This window comes from Carcharhinus amblyrhynchos, chromosome 13 (assembly GCF_965287045.1).
Source record: "Carcharhinus amblyrhynchos chromosome 13, sCarAmb.v2.hapA, whole genome shotgun sequence".
Classification (NCBI taxonomy): domain Eukaryota; kingdom Metazoa; phylum Chordata; class Chondrichthyes; order Carcharhiniformes; family Carcharhinidae; genus Carcharhinus; species Carcharhinus amblyrhynchos.
Window position 1 is genome coordinate 51394953 of NC_137336.1, and position 17591 is coordinate 51412543.

The 17591-nt window shown below is 41.4% G+C and overlaps 1 protein-coding gene across 1 annotated transcript; it reads right to left on the reverse strand.

Moving 5' to 3' along the window:
- Positions 1–376: 376 nt before the first annotated feature.
- Positions 377–16526, reverse strand: LOC145351520 (gastrotropin-like). Its single transcript, XM_080201117.1, has 5 exons — positions 16416–16526; positions 8405–8475; positions 3750–3922; positions 640–729; positions 377–549 (listed from the first exon to the last, which is right to left on the reverse strand). Exons 2-5 carry the CDS (start codon positions 8469–8471, stop codon positions 496–498), a joined length of 384 nt encoding a protein of 127 aa, XP_080057243.1. The 5' UTR covers positions 8472–8475; positions 16416–16526; the 3' UTR covers positions 377–495.
- Positions 16527–17591: the final 1065 nt, after the last annotated feature.

Genomic DNA, 17591 nt, shown 5'->3' on the forward strand with positions numbered 1-17591 from the left:
ACCCAAGTCCGTGGTGCCATGAGATCCAGGCCACCATTCTATAATCTGTTTATTGAACAGAGTGGCCGTATCAAATGATAGAACCTGCCTACATGTGCAAACAGTACGCGTCCTATTCACCTACCAGGTTTCAACTGAATGAATAGTACAGCTGAGACGGCAAAGAAAGGGAATGAACTACATCTTCCTGAGCAGCACTGATGCAAATCTAAAATTTCGTAAGTATGAGTTTAACATAAAAGTTAGACAGTATAATTTTGTGCTTAGCTGTTCTTGTGTATTTCTTAATGGTGTACTGGTGCAAACATTGGTGATGGTACAGAGCAAAAAGAAACACACAAAAGTTCTCATTTTATAATTTTATTCAGTGGTTTGACTGTGGCATATCATTTCCTTTACGTGCACAGATATGCTTCGGAAGTGCTGGGTTATTTAGTTATTGTGAAATTATTCTATCGTCCACAGTGGTTCTTGGATACAGCAGTCCTCAGCAGCTTAAACTGTTTTTGTATGGACTCTTTTTAAAGTGATCCCATCACAAACAGATGTCTGTTTTCAAGAATAAATTTGGTCTTTAATAGATGGACCATTAAGCAGCAAAACTGTCCTTTAGGAAAAATGTAAATATCAGATACTCACTTCAACCAGCTTGTCTCCTTCAATCTTAGCAGTGTGAACATATTTAGGAAAGTTCATGAGCAGTTCTCCTCCTTCCAGATTTACTATGATCTGAAGTGAAACAAAAAACCTCTTTTGATTATTACATAGAATTTACAGCACAGAATTCTCTTCTTTTCCTATCTCTCTCACATGTTTATCTAGCTTCATCTTAAACTGGGTGGCACGGTAGCACAGTGGTTAGCACTGCTGCTTCACAGCTCCAGGGACCTGGGTTCGATTCCTGGCTCATGTCACTGTGTGTGTTGAGTTTGCACGTTCTCCTCATGTCTGCGTGGGTTTCCTCTGGGTACTTTGGTTTCCTCCCACAGTCCAAAGATGTGTGGGTTAGGTTGATTGGCTATGCTAAGAAATTGCCCCTTAGTGTCCTGGAATGCGTAGGCTAGAGAGATTATTGGGTATAAACTGTAGGGATATGGGGGTAAGGCCTGGGTGAGATTGTGTTCGGTGCAGTCTCGATGGGCCTCTTTCTGCACTGCACAGTCCTATGATTAAACTGCACCTATGCTGTTCACCACTACTCCAAGTGATGGCAAGTTCCATCTTCTCACCAATCTCGAGGGAAAGAAGCTATTTCTAAATTGTGGAATATGAGATCAGCAAGATGCCTCCAGAAGATTCAATGTTGATTCCAATTGGAGTTTAGTTTTGTACAAAACTCCGATTTGGAGTTTAGTTTTGTTTAGCCCAAAGTTGCAGTGTCTGCTGAATATGATGCGTCTTTATTCAATGTCTACGCAATTTATTGATTAGCATTCCGCTCTGAAGTAGAGTCCTGGCAGATTCGTTTGACCCCTTTCCAATAGGGATAAGGCCAACTAATGCCCTGATTAAGAGCAGCACCATCCTGGCAATTGAATCTGGGATTCTCCAGTTTGTATACTGCACAAGGGTGGCACAGTGGTTAGAACTGCTGCCTCACAGTGCCAGGCACCCGGGTTCAATTCCAGCCTCGTGTGTGTGGAGTTTGCACATTCTCTCTGTGTCTATGTGGGTTTTCTCCAGGTGCTCTAGTTTCCTCCCACAGTGCAAAGATGTGCAGGTTAGGTTGATTGGCTATGCTAAATTGAGTTTTGTGTCAGGGGATTAACAGGGTAAATATATGGGGTTGTCGGGATATGGCCTGGATGGGATTGTTCTTAGTGCAGGCTTGATGGGCCAAATGGCCTCCTTCTGCACTGCAGGGTTTCTATATTCTAGTCTTTAGATTGCGAAATAAATATATATGTTTTGATTATCTGGCTCCCACTAATCTCCAAGTTTTACTTATTCTAGTTAACTTGAAGTGAAGAAGTCTTTGATTTTGACTGTTCATTTTCAACAGAATATATCTAGCTTCCTTGGCAACGCTCAGATTTGTGTTCAGAAAGAAATTCCACTGCTATATGCTTAGATTGTGATCAATTTCATGTTTTATTATAAACTTATAACAGTTGTAGCATCTGAAGTTTTGAGATTGATCTGCTGCCTATAGTGAGTTAAGTGATAACCGAGCTGGTGGTACAATGTCAATTTCATCTCTGCTTTGCACTCTAAGCATTCCCAAACAAATGAAAGTGCTCAGTTCTCAGATTAATTGAGAGAACTATCCAGGGGGCCATCAACCAGAGATCAACCTAGTCACACGAAGTCCACTTCCTTTGGGTGAATGCTGATTGGTGCAGTTGATCCACAGATGTGCGGGTTAGGTGGACTGGCCATGTTCAATTGCCCCTTAGTGTCAGGGGGACTAGTCGAGTAAATATGTGGCATTACAGGGATAGGGCCTGGGTGGGATTGTTTTCAGTGCAGGCTTGATGGGCCAAATGGCCTCACTCTGCACTGTAGAGATTCTATGGGCCCTATTTTACCATTGCGTCATGCCCGTTTTTGGACGCAAAAGCATGGTAAAGTCGGGTGTGAGACCATTAACGCGATCTGCGCCCTTGTCCGTGCAGGTGGCCACTTTACAGAAATCCAGGAATGGCCGTGATTCGCTTCGTGCCCAAAATGGGCGCAATGGCGATTTAGATGTATTTGCATGTATTCCAACCGAATTAATGAACTGCCCGCCTGACTTTATCCGCATTTCCCCCTTTACAGCTGCATTCGCCAATCCAGAATTGCACCAAAATGAATCTGCTGAATAAAACTCTGAATTGGGCGCTCCAGCTGCTGATGGCTCTGTGATTCAGATCGGTGGTGGGGGGAAGGAGGGAGGCAGGTCACATCATTCTCTGGTGAGGGGGAGGGAATGAGGCTTGATCATTGTCTGGTTGGAGGGGTGGAGGAGGAGGAGATGGGTCAGATGTATCTCTGGTGGGGATGGCGGGGGAGGGAAACCCGATCGTCGTCGTGTGGTGGTGGTGGTGGTGGTGGAGAGGGAGAGACGATCGTTGTCTGGTGGTTAGGGTTGGGGGGGGTGGGGCTGATCATTGTCTGATGGGGAGGGAGAAGGAGGCGCGTCAGATGTTCCTCTGGGGTGGGGGAAGTGAGGCCAGATCATTCTCTGAGGGGGGAGGGCTGAGGTGAGTGAGACCACACCATTTTCTGGAGGGGGGGGTGGTAGTGAGGCCAGAAAATGGTCTGGTCTCACTCCCATGGTGAACTAACCCATTGCAACTCATTATGGATAGCACGGTGGCACAGTGGTTAGCGCTGCTGCCTCACAGCGCCAAGGGCCTGAGTTTGATTCCGCCCTTGGGTCACTGTCTGTGTGGAGTTTGCATGTTCTCCCCATGTCTGCCTGGGTTTCCTCCGGGTGCTCCGGTTTCCTCCCACAGTCCAAAGATGTTTGGGTTAGGTTGATTGGCCGTGCTAAATTGACCCTCGTGTCAGGGGATTAGCAGGGTGGGGTTATGGAAATAAGGCCTGGGTGGGATTGTTGTTGGGCTGAATGGCCTCCTTCTGCACTGTAGGGATTGTATGATTTCTATGATATGATTGTGCCCCCTGATAACCACTTGCCCATTTTTATACATGCAAGGTGGCTACTTAGATGAGATGCCACTGTGCATGCATTTCCAAACCTGTTGGCATTGAACAAAACATGTAGGAAATTCAGTTCTTCAGCTGGTCAGTTGCAGATTTACCTTGACTTTATCACAATTCAGCATCTCAAGTTCTGACTCCTTCCCGACAATAAATTTATTTGTCGTTGTGTGACACGGGTAAATTTGAGACCAAGTAAACTCATTCCCATTCTGCACCACCTCTGTGTCAAACTTATTTGTTTTCCCACACTCTATGGCATCATCGGGCACACCTGCACAGTGAATAGTAAGTGCCATGTTAATGCAAAGGAACATCCCATGACGAAGAATACTATTGCAAGCACTAATTCATTTTCACTTTATCTAAATCAGTATTGATGGACTTGGCTTCCTGAAACTGGCCTTCGAAATATTAGAATTTGCCTTTAAAATATCACAAGTAATGGCTTCTAACCTCCCTACATAACATTGGATTGCACAGAGTTAAAATGTACAAATAATTTCCCACTCACAGGCTGACTAATCATCATTTGTGGAGATTCCTGCAGATGTCAATCAGCTGTTCCAGATTTACAAAATTTCAAGAAAAGGGCCATTCAACAAACATAGACAAACAAGAGAGATTTTTATTTCAGTCTCGATCATATAGCCATTCATATTGACTGTACCTGCACCCACTTGGACTGCGGAGGTTGAAGAAGGCAGCTTACCACCATGGCTAATGCAGGAAAGGCAACAAATGCTGACCTCGCCAGCAAGGCTCACATCCCAAGAGCGAGTAGAAAAGAAGTAGAATGGGTAAACCCAGTAAGATTGTATATCTGATTCCCCAAGTTTCACTTGTTACATACACTCATACCCCTAGTAGGATTACTAACTCTTCAGGATTGTTTTGAAGTCGCCAGAAGTTAAATCTCCTGGACGCTGCTATGAGCAAACCCAGGACAAAAATCATAGAGAAATGAAAAAAAAACTATTTTCCAAACACTTTTGTTTATTGGCTGTACAAGTATAGGAGGGCAGGAGGGGGGTTTAGGTGTTTGACTGGGTAAGGTAGGTAGGTATACTTCCAACCAAAGGTGATAACCCTATGACAAGATACATGAAAAGGGATGACAATAGATTCAGGTTGAATGAATTGAACATTTTTACAGATTTTAAAGATCAGGTCCTCTTCAGCGGCACTTGGTGGGTTGCATTGCTGGCAGCCAGAGTATGAAGAATCCGCATCGGACGAAAATGGATAGATCCAACTATTTTCTAAATGGAAAAAACTAGGAACATTGGAGGTCCAGAAAGACTTAGGTACCCATGTACACGGATAACTAAAATGTAACGGAATGCACAGTGGTGAGCACTGCTGCTTCACAGCATCAGGGACAAGGTTTCAATTCTGACCTTGAGTGACTGTCTGTGTGGAATTTGTACATTCTCCCTATCTCTCTGTAGGTTTCTGTTCTGTCTTCTCCTTTTGTTGACACCAGATTTTGCTAAGGGTTTGGCCTGAGTAAAGCGCTTCAATGCCTTTCTAATTCTAATGTACCTGAGCCTCGGAGACAGGCACAAGTGCCTTTCAGTAGTATGGAGGATACAGGAATAAGCCATTCACCCCATCAAACATGTTCCAACTGATCAAGGAGATTATGGTTGAACTGTATCCTGCTGGACTCCATACCCTAAATAACACTGGTTCGGGAAACTTTACTGAGCTCAGATTTCAAATGATCAATTGAATTTTGTGGAAGAGAGTTCCACATTCCTGCCACATTTTGCTTCAAGAAGTTTTCCCCAACTTGTATCCTGTTAGGCTTGGCTCTGATATTAAAGTTTTGCCCTCTTGTCACCAGCAGCATTGTCTCTAACTATCCCATCAATTCCTTACAACACTATCCCATCCTTTTTGATTCCAGGGAATAAAGGCAGGCTTTATGTAATCTCTCCTCATAACATAATCCTTGGTGCTCTGGTAACATTCTGATAGATCTGCACTTCAATACTGCCAAGGCCAATATGTCCTTTCTGAGCTGTGGCGCTAGAAATGTATACATCACTCCAGATTTGATATAATCAGGACTTTCTATTGCTTAAACAAATAATTTTTGAAAATTCTAGTTATAAAGGCTCCATTCACTTTTAAATTTATTTTCACATTTAGAATCATAGAATCCTTATAGTGCTGAAGGAGGCCATTCAGCCTACTGAGTCTGCACCAGCTCTCTGACAAAGCATCTTACCCAGGCCTATCCCTCACCCTATCCCCGTAGCCCCATGCATTTACCTCGCGAATCCTGTCTAACATACACATGTTTGGACAGTAAGGGGCAATTCAGCATGGCCAATTCACCTAACTGCACATCTCTGGACTGTGGGAGGGAACCCATGCAGACACAGGGAGAACATGCAAACTCCACCTAGACAGTCACCCAAGGCCGGAATTGAGCCCTCATCCCTGGTGCAGTGCTAACCACTGTGCCGCCCATTATGTTTTAGTTACCTGTGTACATGGACACCTAAATCTTTTTGGATCACCAATATTCCTAGTTTTTCACCGTTTAGAAAATAATTGGATCTATCTATTTTCATCCAACCTGGATTCTTCATGCTCTTGTGCTACCTACTTAATCTATTTATTCTCCTGTTTACATTATTTAATAAGTCACAAATAAGCAGAAGTAATTATAGGAAAGGGGAGGGAGAGGAGCAAATACAGATGGTGAGGAACAGAAAGGAAGCGAAAACTAAGTGAAGGAAAGACAGGAAACGGGGAGGGAGACAAAGCAAATCGAGATGAAACAAGCAAAGAAGAGGAGAGAGGAAACAGTACAAGTAGAGAAGAGGAAGAGATATTGGGAAAAGAGTGAACGGGAGGGAGATGGAGCATGGAACGAGGAACAAAAGATGTGAGCAAGAGAAAAATTATAAAAAATGTGTGTTTGAAATGTTTTTAAATATGATTATTTCCGTAATACAAGATTGACATTGTGGTAGTAGAACTACCAGAGACATTTGAATTATTTTAGTGATATAACATTAGATTTGTTTCAGCATGCACTGGAGCTCAAAATGTTCTCTTTTTAAACCAAAGCTGGTTGCTCTCGAACTGTCAGTACTCTGAGGTTTAAGCTGCTCACCGTTGTCTCAGCTTATCACAGCAGTACTTTGAGTCATTGCCTGTGGTGTTTTTGTTTTCAACCTAATTATTATACAGCTGATATTAAAGGGCATGTTCTCCACAGAATATGGCTTCAGGGGAGCGAGAAAATAAATTTGCAGAGAGAGGGATTTCTAGCTGGGCAAAAGTATAATAAAAGCGATGATGTTCTGATGGCTTTGTTGTATTTTATAAAAATGTATCTCTCTCAAATGAAATCTGTTGAGTTCCCTTGCCCCAAGGCCAAGTAAATATAAATGGTTCCTGGCTTATTATCTTGTGTCATGAGGAATGAGGTTGTCGTTCCTTAGTTTGTTTTTAAAACTTTAATTGTAGAAATTGTGAAACAGTAGAAAACAGAGAGCTTTCTTGACTGAAGCATAAAGTTTATTTTCCTCCATGGGTGCATTGAATTGCCTTTTCCTTTGTGAATAAACTACAGGATGTAACTTAAAACAAGTAAGGGCCATTGAAGCAAGTAACATAAATGATTGTAAGAAACACTGGTTATATTTCTGAAGAGGGCATTGATGTCTGTGATGGGTAGGCAGTGAAGTGAGATGGAGAGTTATCAAAAAGCCTTTTGGACTTTGTTGGGCCAAAGGAGAGATTTATTTAACCAGTGTTGTCTAGAAAAATTCTTGATGAATCTTTTCTTCCTCTCACTGATTTTTTCCCCCCTCTTGCACTGCTGAAGGCATGAACGAACTTATTGACAGTTCCATGGTTGCATTCAACTGTTTTCCCTCAGTGACCATTATTCACGTGCCAGTAAACATTGGTAAGCTATTCAGTCCAGGGTATCCTAGCCATGCCTGACTCAATTCTCATTCAATATCCGCACATGCTCACTTTCATCTGAGTACACTGACTGTAGCTAGGCTGAAAACCTTGGTCAAAATCGATTCTCTCGAACAGAGCAACACAGGTCTCTGCGACATTTGGTGATTGTGACATGCTTCATAGTGCCGGGGAAGAAGGCTCAATGCTGGCTTTGTGTTACTGTGTTGAGTTTGCACATTCTCCCCGTCTCTGCGTGGGCTTTCTCCGGGTGCTCGGGTTTCCTCCCACAGTCCAAAGATGTGCAGATTAGGTGGATTGGCCATGCTAATTTGCCCCTTAGTGTCCAAAGATTAGGGGGATTAGCGAAGTAAATATGTGAGGTTACAGAGATAGGTCTTGGGTTGGCTGTGCTGGCTTGATGGGCTGAATGGCCTCCCTGTGCACTGTAGAGATTTGATGATCCCTAACCCTGATATGTCAGAGGTCAGTCCAGGCAGCACAGACTAAGGATTTAACAGGAACCTTTTGGGCTAGTACTGTTCAAAAACTCACTGGACGAATTGGTTGAGCCAGCAGGAGAGCTCAGTAGGGGAAGAAGTTATGGGGTTGTTAACTTTTAATACTTTTTTATTCACGCCTACCATTTCAGTAAATGTTGAGCTCATATTGTGCCTTTGTGAAAAACACATTTTTGTGCCAGTTATTATTTGAGTGGTGACCCATTAAATTTGTTTTCCCAACACTTCCCAGAAAAAAGATAGCGTTCTTTATTAAAATCGATATAACTTAGTGATGGCATTACCATAAAATGATTACTTACCTAAAGCCTTCATAAACTGCTCATAGTTCTCTTCACTCCCAAATTTATATTTTCCAGTGAAATTCATGATGCTGCAAAAACAGAATCAAAAAATTAATCCCACGGCAATGAAGGCAGCGGGCACAGTGAAGTATGTTCAGTGTCCATTCTCTTCACCTGTACCCTGTGATAAATCATTAGCTAAAGCATTCACTAAATGTTAAGCATAATTTTTTACAGTGTTAGATATTAAACTATTTCATCAAGATTTGGCGCAGCCCAATAAATGTTCTTGTGACTCATATCACAAAGAATTTAAGCAAGTGTCTACTTACTGCCAGAGTGAGGCCCACCAAGAGCACAAACGTTAAGCCTTGAATTGTGGGAGATGGCAGGGAGTCAAGGTAAAAATCAAAATCAAGCAAATCCTTCAAACATTGGCCAGAATTTGTGTCGGGATGGACTTAGCCAAAAAATCATCCAGAAATCCTGCTCCCAAACCTGGCACCCATGCTTCTTGCCATGGTGGTGGTGGTGGTGGTGGTGGGGGCAGTGGAGTGAAGCTGTGGGCTGTAGTTTGCACATCAGGGGCAGCTGCATATGTAAAAATATATGCAAAATATGACTCATTGGATTTAGACATTTGAGCAAAATATCTAATGTTGCTCAAGTCATTTACAGAAATACAGTATTCTGGGATAAGTAGCCTTTTGGATCGCTTGAAGATGTCATTTGGGCTTGTTAAAAATAAACATGAATATCTGTTAAAAGTAGACAAGAATGTATGTAAAAAGTAGATAAACTCATTAGAATTGCCAAGGCATTAAATCTCTTGTCAATTTGTTTTTAAAAAGTCTGCTATGACTATGTGCAATTTCACTAGTTGTCCAATGACATAAGCCTGAGGATTATTATTACGGGATTAGTGCTGCAGGACTGATTCTGCAACCTTTTAATATTGCAGTGGGGGCTTCTAAGTTCACATTTTGATGAATGACTTCAGAAGGTTATACAATTTTTGATGTGGAATTATGAACAAAAATGGCAGTTTTCATAAGGGATTGAGTACTTGAAGAAACGTAAATATATTGAATTTGCTTTTAACAATGGGAATTTTTTTTGTAATAGGGAAGTTAACAATAACCACTTAAAACTTTATTTCATTTTGGAATGGCTCCAGAAGGCTGGCCATGGTGGATACTGGGTGAGTTGGCCCAGTGGGTGTAAGGGCAAAGAGTTGGGGGGTGGGAGTGGGGCGCAGGTGTGGTTATGGGTTGGCATGAGTTAGCACTGAGCTGAAATCAAAGAATAAAGCGCCATAAGGGTGTGCAGAGTAGCAAAGGTTGGCACAGGAGCTGTAAAGGCCCATGGGATTGGATAGAGGGGCAGAGGGTGCCATGGAGAGATGGGTGGGAGGCACTAAATTGATTGGATTGGGCAAGGGGAGTGTGTGGGGGTGAGGGAGCATTGAGGGAGTGAGAGTTAGGAGACCTTTTTTGTTTCTTTTTTTACCCAAAGAAAGTTTGCATTTCTGGACAATTACCGTACAAACCCTTATCTAGGAACTTCAGAATGAAATTTTCCAGCATATTTGTGGGGTACCGCCCCAATCCAATGCTGTGAAACTTGGAATTTATCACTCATAATGATTTTGCAACTCATGAAATTTCTTCGCTGAAGTTAAGTGGAAAACTGATTAATTAGATTATCACATGCTATTTACCCACTTCGTCCCCCTAATTCATTTCTTTTAGAATCCTACAATGCAGAAGGAGGCCATTCAGCCCATTGAGTCTGCACTGACCACAATCCCACCCAGTCCCTATTCCTATGATGCTTTTGATGCATCTATCCCTATGATGCATTTACCCTAGCTAGACCCCTTGGCACTAAGGGTCAATTTAGCATGGCCAATCCACCTAACCTGCAGATCTTTGGAGTGTGGCAAGGAAACCAGAACACCCAGAGGAAATCCATGCAGACAGGGAGAGAATGTGCAAACTCCACACAATGACCCATGCCGGGAACTGAACCCGGGTTCCTGGCATTGTGACGCAGCAGTACTAACCACTGCGCCACTGTGCCACCCAGGATAAGGCCCTAAAATTGTTACTAATTGTCTCAGTTGATGCCAGGGTCGTAAAGTCGACCATGAACCTTCCCAAACATAAACTTAATTCTAGCGCAGGGGGAGATGGCAACAGAGTTCCAGTATGAAGGTGTTGACCCTGCCACAAACTAAGGCCACAATCATCCTCAACACTGGTGCCCCCCAAGGCTGTGTTCTCAGCCCCCTACTACACTCCATGTGCATCTGTGATTGTGCGGCCAAATTCCCCTCCAATTTGATTTTGCAAGTTTGCTGACGACACCACCATAGTGAATCTTAAACAATGATGAGACAGAGTACAGGAATGAGATGGAGAATCTGGTGAACTGGTACGGCAACAATAATCTCTCCTCAGCGTCAACAAAAATGAAGGAAATTGTCATTGACTTCAGGAAGTGTAAAGAAGAACATGCTCCTGTCTACATCAAAGGGGATGAAATAGAAAGGGCCAAGAGCTTCATGTTTTTAGGTGTCCAGATCACCAACAACCTGTCCTGGTCCCTCCATGCTGATACAACAGTTAAGAAAGCCCAGCAACGCCTCTACTTTCTCAGAAGACTAAGGAAATTTAGCATGTCAACTATGATTCTCACCAACTTCTACAAATGCACCATAGAAAGCATTCTCTCTGGTTGTATCATAGCTTTGTATTGCTCCTGCTCTGCCCAAGACCGCAAGGAACTATAAAAGGTCGTGAATGTAGCTCAAACCGTCACGCAAACCAGCTTCCCATCCATTGACTCTGTCTACTGTTCCTGCTCTGCCTCGGCAAAGCAGCCAGCATAATTAAGGACCCCATGCACCCCAGACTTTGCCTCTTCCACCTTCTTTCTCTGGGAAAAAGATACAAAAGTCTAAGGTCACGTACCTGCTGACTCAAGAACAGCTTCTTCCCTGCTGCTGTCAGACTTTTGAATGGACTTACTTTGCATTAAGTTGAACTTTCTCTATACCCTAGCTATGACTGTAACACTACATTCTGCACTCTCTTGTTTCCTTCTCTATGAACAATATGTTTTATGCAAGAAACAATACTTTTCACTGTATGTTAATACATGTGACAATAATAAATCAAATCAAATCAAAACTAATTAGCAACCATTTAGCGACCTCATCCTGCTGCTACTGGTATGAACCCAGCAGCAGGCAAGCCTGTTATCACGTGGCATGATTGATTGCGTGGCCAACATGTCACTTCTGCAGGGAGGTCTTTCAATCGAAGGCACTCGGTGCCTGATCGAAGGATTACGCATCATGAAGAGAGTGGTCCAATGAGAACCGCCCCACTGACCTTGTTGCCCTGCAACCCTCTCCCCACTCCTCCCTACTCCTCTGCGTGACTTACGTGTAACCTGGGTCCTCCATGATCTGGATGCTCAGGTGCCTGCCTTTCCAAAAACCACCACAGCCTCCCCAGTGATGCTGTTGGGCACACAAACCATCCGCCTCTGATTGGCTGGCAGCTTTGATTTGGTAACTGAGGCTTCTGCAGTCTCGATTCCGGGGAAGACCCTGTTGGCTTTGCCTCTGCCTGATTGTCATGTGGTTTGGTGGGCTTTCCCAGAAACGAAGCAGCATGGGCTTCTTGCTGCCTCTTCAGCCAGCAGGCGAGGCCCCTGACGTCTCAGTAAGATTCCATGCAAGGTATTGATTCCCCTTTATCACTGGTGTAGTGTGTTGTGCTAATGTCGCTGCATTGAAAACCCTTCGTCTTCTAATGTCAGCATTCCTTTCCATTTTGTCACATCTGCTAGTTGCAGAAAACTGTCCAAAGACTGACTGGTTTAGGCTGTTCCAAAGCTTTAATTGACACTGGCATCATCCAATCTGGTAGTAGTCACGATGTGGAGATGCCGGTGTTGATTGCCCCATCATCCAATTCCCCAGTGCTCAATGATCTAACTTGGCTCTTAGGCCAGCAATGCCTTGAATGAAAAGATTTTGTTCAAATAATTATATGGCCTTGCCACTCACTTCTCAGTGACTTCCTACAGCCCTCTAAGAACTAGGCAGTCCTCCAGTTCTGTCCGTACCTGATTTTCTTTGCCCCAAAAATTGTGGCTGTGCCTTCTGCTGCCTATGACCTAAGCTTTGAAAATCCCTCTCTAATTTTTTTAAGATGGTCCTTAAAACATACCTCTTTGACCAAGCTTTTGGTTGCTTATTCTAATATCTCCTTATTAAAGTTTAAGTTTATTTATTTATTAGTCACAAGTAGGCTCACATTAACACTGCAATGAAGTTACTGTGAAAATCCCCTAGTCTCCACACTCTGGCATCTGTTCGACTACACTGAGGGGGAATTTAGCATGGCTCATACACCTAACCAGCGCGTCTTTCAGACTGTGGGAGGAAACCAGAGCAAACCCACACACATATGGGAGAATGTGCAGACTTCGCACAGACATTGACTTAAACCAGGAATCGAACATGGGTTCCTGGCATTGTGAAGCAGCAGTGCTAACCACTGTGCCACTCGTTATGTGACTCAGTGTCAGATATTATTTGGTAATGTTCCAGTGAAGCATGTTGAAACATTTTGCTATGTTAAAGACAATGTATAAATGCATGCTATTGTTGAAGTGTGCTGATAAAGATGAAAAAAGAAAGTTAAAGTGAAGTCTGGAACTCCATTGTTAAGAAAGGTGAATGCTCTGAAGTACTAAAGTGATTCAGAAAGTTTAGCACAGTATCAGTTACCGTAGTGACCTGGTCTGACTTGTGCAGTCTGAGGACTATCATGTACTTTAAGCAGTTTTCACCAAAGAAAGGACACAAATGAACCTTGAAAACAACAAGTAGACAAATATCTTACTTTTTGAAAGTTTCTGCCACAAATCTGAAGTTTCACAATCATATTAATGTAACAATGAATTCTACAATATATAAAAGCAATGGATGACTGAACTGAAACCTTTTCTTTCTCGTGTGAATTAAATAGCTCTTGGACCATGTTCAAGAAGTTACTGTGCATCTGCCAATATATATCCACTTTTTTAGTAAGAGATGGTTGATCTTGTTATGGACAGGAGGGGTGTTAATTTAAACAGCCCTGATTTCTCCTTTCACCACCCGTCCAAAAGTAAATCTTTTTGATTTGCTTCCTCCTTTACAAGCCTTTCCCAACCACTCATTTTGGCGTGATCCGGTTTACTACTAATAACCCCATAGCAAATTTGAGGTAAGATGAACACAGAGGGTTAGTTTATTTGCACACTAAAAAATTAAATTATCGACATGATCTATTGGAATCGTGGTATGAGATGTATGATAAGAATTTATCAAACCAAGGTGTGAAAAAGACTTTGCCTCATTTTATGAGATCCAACATCCAGCTTTGGGAATCTCATACAAAATAAATTGTAAGTGCCCAGTGAGATGAATATGCAGGAATTGCTGTGATAAATACGCAGTGAGAGGAAAATGGCAAAATTGGCATTGTTAAATACCCAGTGTGAAAGTCCAAGAGGAAGGCAATGTTAGGTTCATGGTAAACCCTTCACATCCTGTTGGATCAACTTCTCCCCCAATAATGAAAATATGCCAATAAGCTAGAAATGGAGGATCAGCACAATATATTCTGAACGCCAACTTTGTCTAAGTCATTTGGGATAATAATAATATGCTCTCCCAAAAAATGTATCAAGATAAAATTGAGATAGAAATCTTGACAAGCTGAAATGGATTAAAACATATAAATACCTTCTACCTAACAATGCAGTAAGTTATCAAAGTGAATGGGAAGTGATGTTTTGGACATGAAGAAATCCAAAAAAGATTTACTTCACAACTTATAAAATGCCAAACCTAAATATGTGCAGAGATGAACAGGGAACAGAAGTTCCTTTCAGCGATGAATAATAACATTCAAAAAAAGCAAAGGCTGCAACTTTTGGATTGAGAGATCTCCAATTCTACTTCTTTACTGTCTCTTGACAAAATTAGGAATAGACTGTAGTACAAAGGATTCCAAAGTTGAATATTCTAATTGCATTAAATTTTCACTTTGCTCTGTTATTGAGTGTGTTGTTTAATTTAAAAGAGTGGATAATTCAAATCTTTAAAGCTCCTGTTAAGTATCAGTCCTTCAAGAAACATTAGGAGATATTTCTCCATATAAAGATTCTATGTAAGTTCTAGTTACTTTTATTTAGCTAAGAACAATAACAATATTTTAAGTATAGTTACTTGATAGTTTAGAGTATTGTTGAAAAACAGACAAGTTTTTAAAGCTTTTCATCTTGTGTTCATCAAGAAAGACTTTAGAATACCAAATTATAAAGGTAACAGTAATTTGTACTGCACGAGAAGAGGGTGCTGATTGGGTGGCAAATGGATTCTGATTGGTAGTGACATTGTCATGGAAAATGTATGCGTGGACAGTTAACTGACAAGTTTTTATTTAAATTTGAATAAGGAAAGTGACTGGTGAAAACAGTACCATGGGAATGAAATGGGAAATGGCTGTCCCCTAAGCTTTTGTTTAGTTGAAAAAGGTGCAATGTGTAAAGAGGCTCTTTTTTTTGCAAAGGACAGGGCCCTGTGTGTGAAACTGTGTAGCTTCCAACACACGTAAGTGAGCCAAACTACAAGTACTCAACCAGTTTTGCAAAACTCAAAACATATACTGGAATTTTACCACCTCGCCTGCCCGAGGCTCATAAGATCCTGCCTGAGGCCAATGGAGAATACTATTCTGCGAGGCTTGCCCACCCCGATTCTGGGGTGGGCGAGGTGGCAAAATTCTGGGCATAGTGTCCAATATTACATGTGATTTCATGATTGAACAACATTTACTAAACAACGCTCATGGTGCACTAACCATCAATTTAAGTTAGGCTTCAACAGTGCGTCTCTTTTTTAGCAATGTTTTAGGTTGTGTGAAATACATTGGTATAATTTTTAATCAGAGATAATTGTAAAGTTGATAGATGGCTGGAGGTGATATTTTCCAAAATGAAATTTATTCATTATCTTTGATTTTTTAAAAACTATTTACTCAACTATTTTCATGGCTTATTTTTCCTGTGTTTAACTTTACTATCATTCTGTTTATAAACATAAACCCTATAATGGACATTCAGCTGATGTGAATGGGGTGGGATATTACCATATTGGTGACTTGTCTATTTCACAAGGTAAAGGATTCTTTTTTCTCAGTATATATTATTAGGGCCATAAAATCGTAACTGCACAAAATCGAGGAATTGAATAGCTTCCTTTCTTAATTGTTGAAACTTCTACTGTGTCACCCTGTAATCTGCATTGTTCCAGTGAAAAATAAACAATTTTACTCTGGACTTTCTCAAACTAGCTGATTCAGCTTCTCCCAACCCATAATTGATGTCCAATAAGTGTCGTGGAACTCAGGCAAGCCTGATTCTGGCACTGATGCCTGGACAACATCCTGCGAACTTTGAAGTCATAAAATAATTTGCTTTGGAGAGAGAGAGAGACGATCTCATCTTCAAACTTTATGGAGATGTATCTCCAAGAGATTACCATCCTCGAAAAACTATAAACTATCCTTTTTTCAATTTTTGTTTGCAATGAACAATCATTAAGTTGCTAATTGTCTGAGGGAGGCGGTGGTTTCAGATCAGTGGTTACGATGCTGTATTTACTATGACACACGATTAGCTAGCTATTATGTGCAGAGATTCCTTTTAGTGACTATTAAACTTTACATTGTTTTGCCAGAGTTCTGAAGACTGAATGATAAATCTTATTAACATCAAATGATTGCTAGCATAGGAAAATTATAACCCTAGAAATTATTAGCAATGAAAAGATACCATTGTCCCCATTTAATTTTGCTGAATGCAATTCTAGAGTTCAGTAATAGCTTTCTGTAACCATCCTTCTTTACAGGATGTGCAGTAACATTAACTGATATGCGAGACAAGGGAAAACAAACTTTACCTGAGCTACTTAACGGATACCTTTCACAGTTTGGGAGGCAACTTCTAGTCCCATAAATTTTAAATCAAACAGTGCTGCTTTAATGACTCAATGCACCCAGTACTTCCTTCCTCTTCAAATAAAACCCTCTAATGGATAATGCATCCTACGGAATCCATAACAGACCAAAGCAATTACTGTGTTCAAAATGCGATCATTTGTGTTCTCTTAAGGTCCTTAATTCTTAATGATTGAATTTCTTTTCATCAGGCTACGAAAGCCAGATGCGTGCCAAGTTTACAAGCATTGTACTATATCATTTTATTACTTACTATAATATAACCAAAGTACAAAGCTTCCAGGACAGGATAAAGGAACTGAACTACGGTCATTCAACTATTGAAGGTGAGAAGTTGAAAAAATATATTAAAATGTTATACTTGCAATGCTTCCTAAGGACATGTAGGAGAAAGCTCATAAAAACAATTTTAAGCAAAGCAAATCCAAAATGATTACCACATGTAGGAATCTACCAGATTGAAGGTATCAACTCAGTGCCTGTACTTAACCATTTACTTGCTGATTTCAAATAACAAGGGGTAGCATGGTGGCACAGAGGTTAGTACTGTTGCCTCACAGCGGTAGCGACCTAGGTTCAATTCTGGCCTTTGGTGACTGTCTACGTAAAGTTTGCACGTTGTCCCTGTATCTGCCTAATTGATCATCTCGTCTATATCTTCCTGTAACCCAAGGCACTCACTGTTAACTACCTAGCCAATCTTTGTGTCATCAGCAAACTTACTGATCCTACCCCCCACATAGTCATCTATGTCATTTTTATAAATGACAAACAATAGGGGCCCAGCACTGATCCCTGTGGTACACCACATGTCACTGGCCTCCAGTCACTAATGCAGCTGTCTGTCACCACCCTCCGTCTCCTTCCACTAATCCAATTATGGATCTATCTTTTGGATCATCCTGTATCCTATGTGCCTTAGCCTTTTGAATAATAAGTCCAATGTGGGACTTTGTCAAAGACTCCGCTGAATCCATGTAAACTACCTCAACTGCACTATCCTCATCTATACACTTGGTTACATGCTCAAAAAATTAAATCAAATTTGTTAGGAATGACCTCCCGTTGACAAAACAATGCTGTCTACCCTTAATCAAACCTTGCCTCTCCAAATGGAG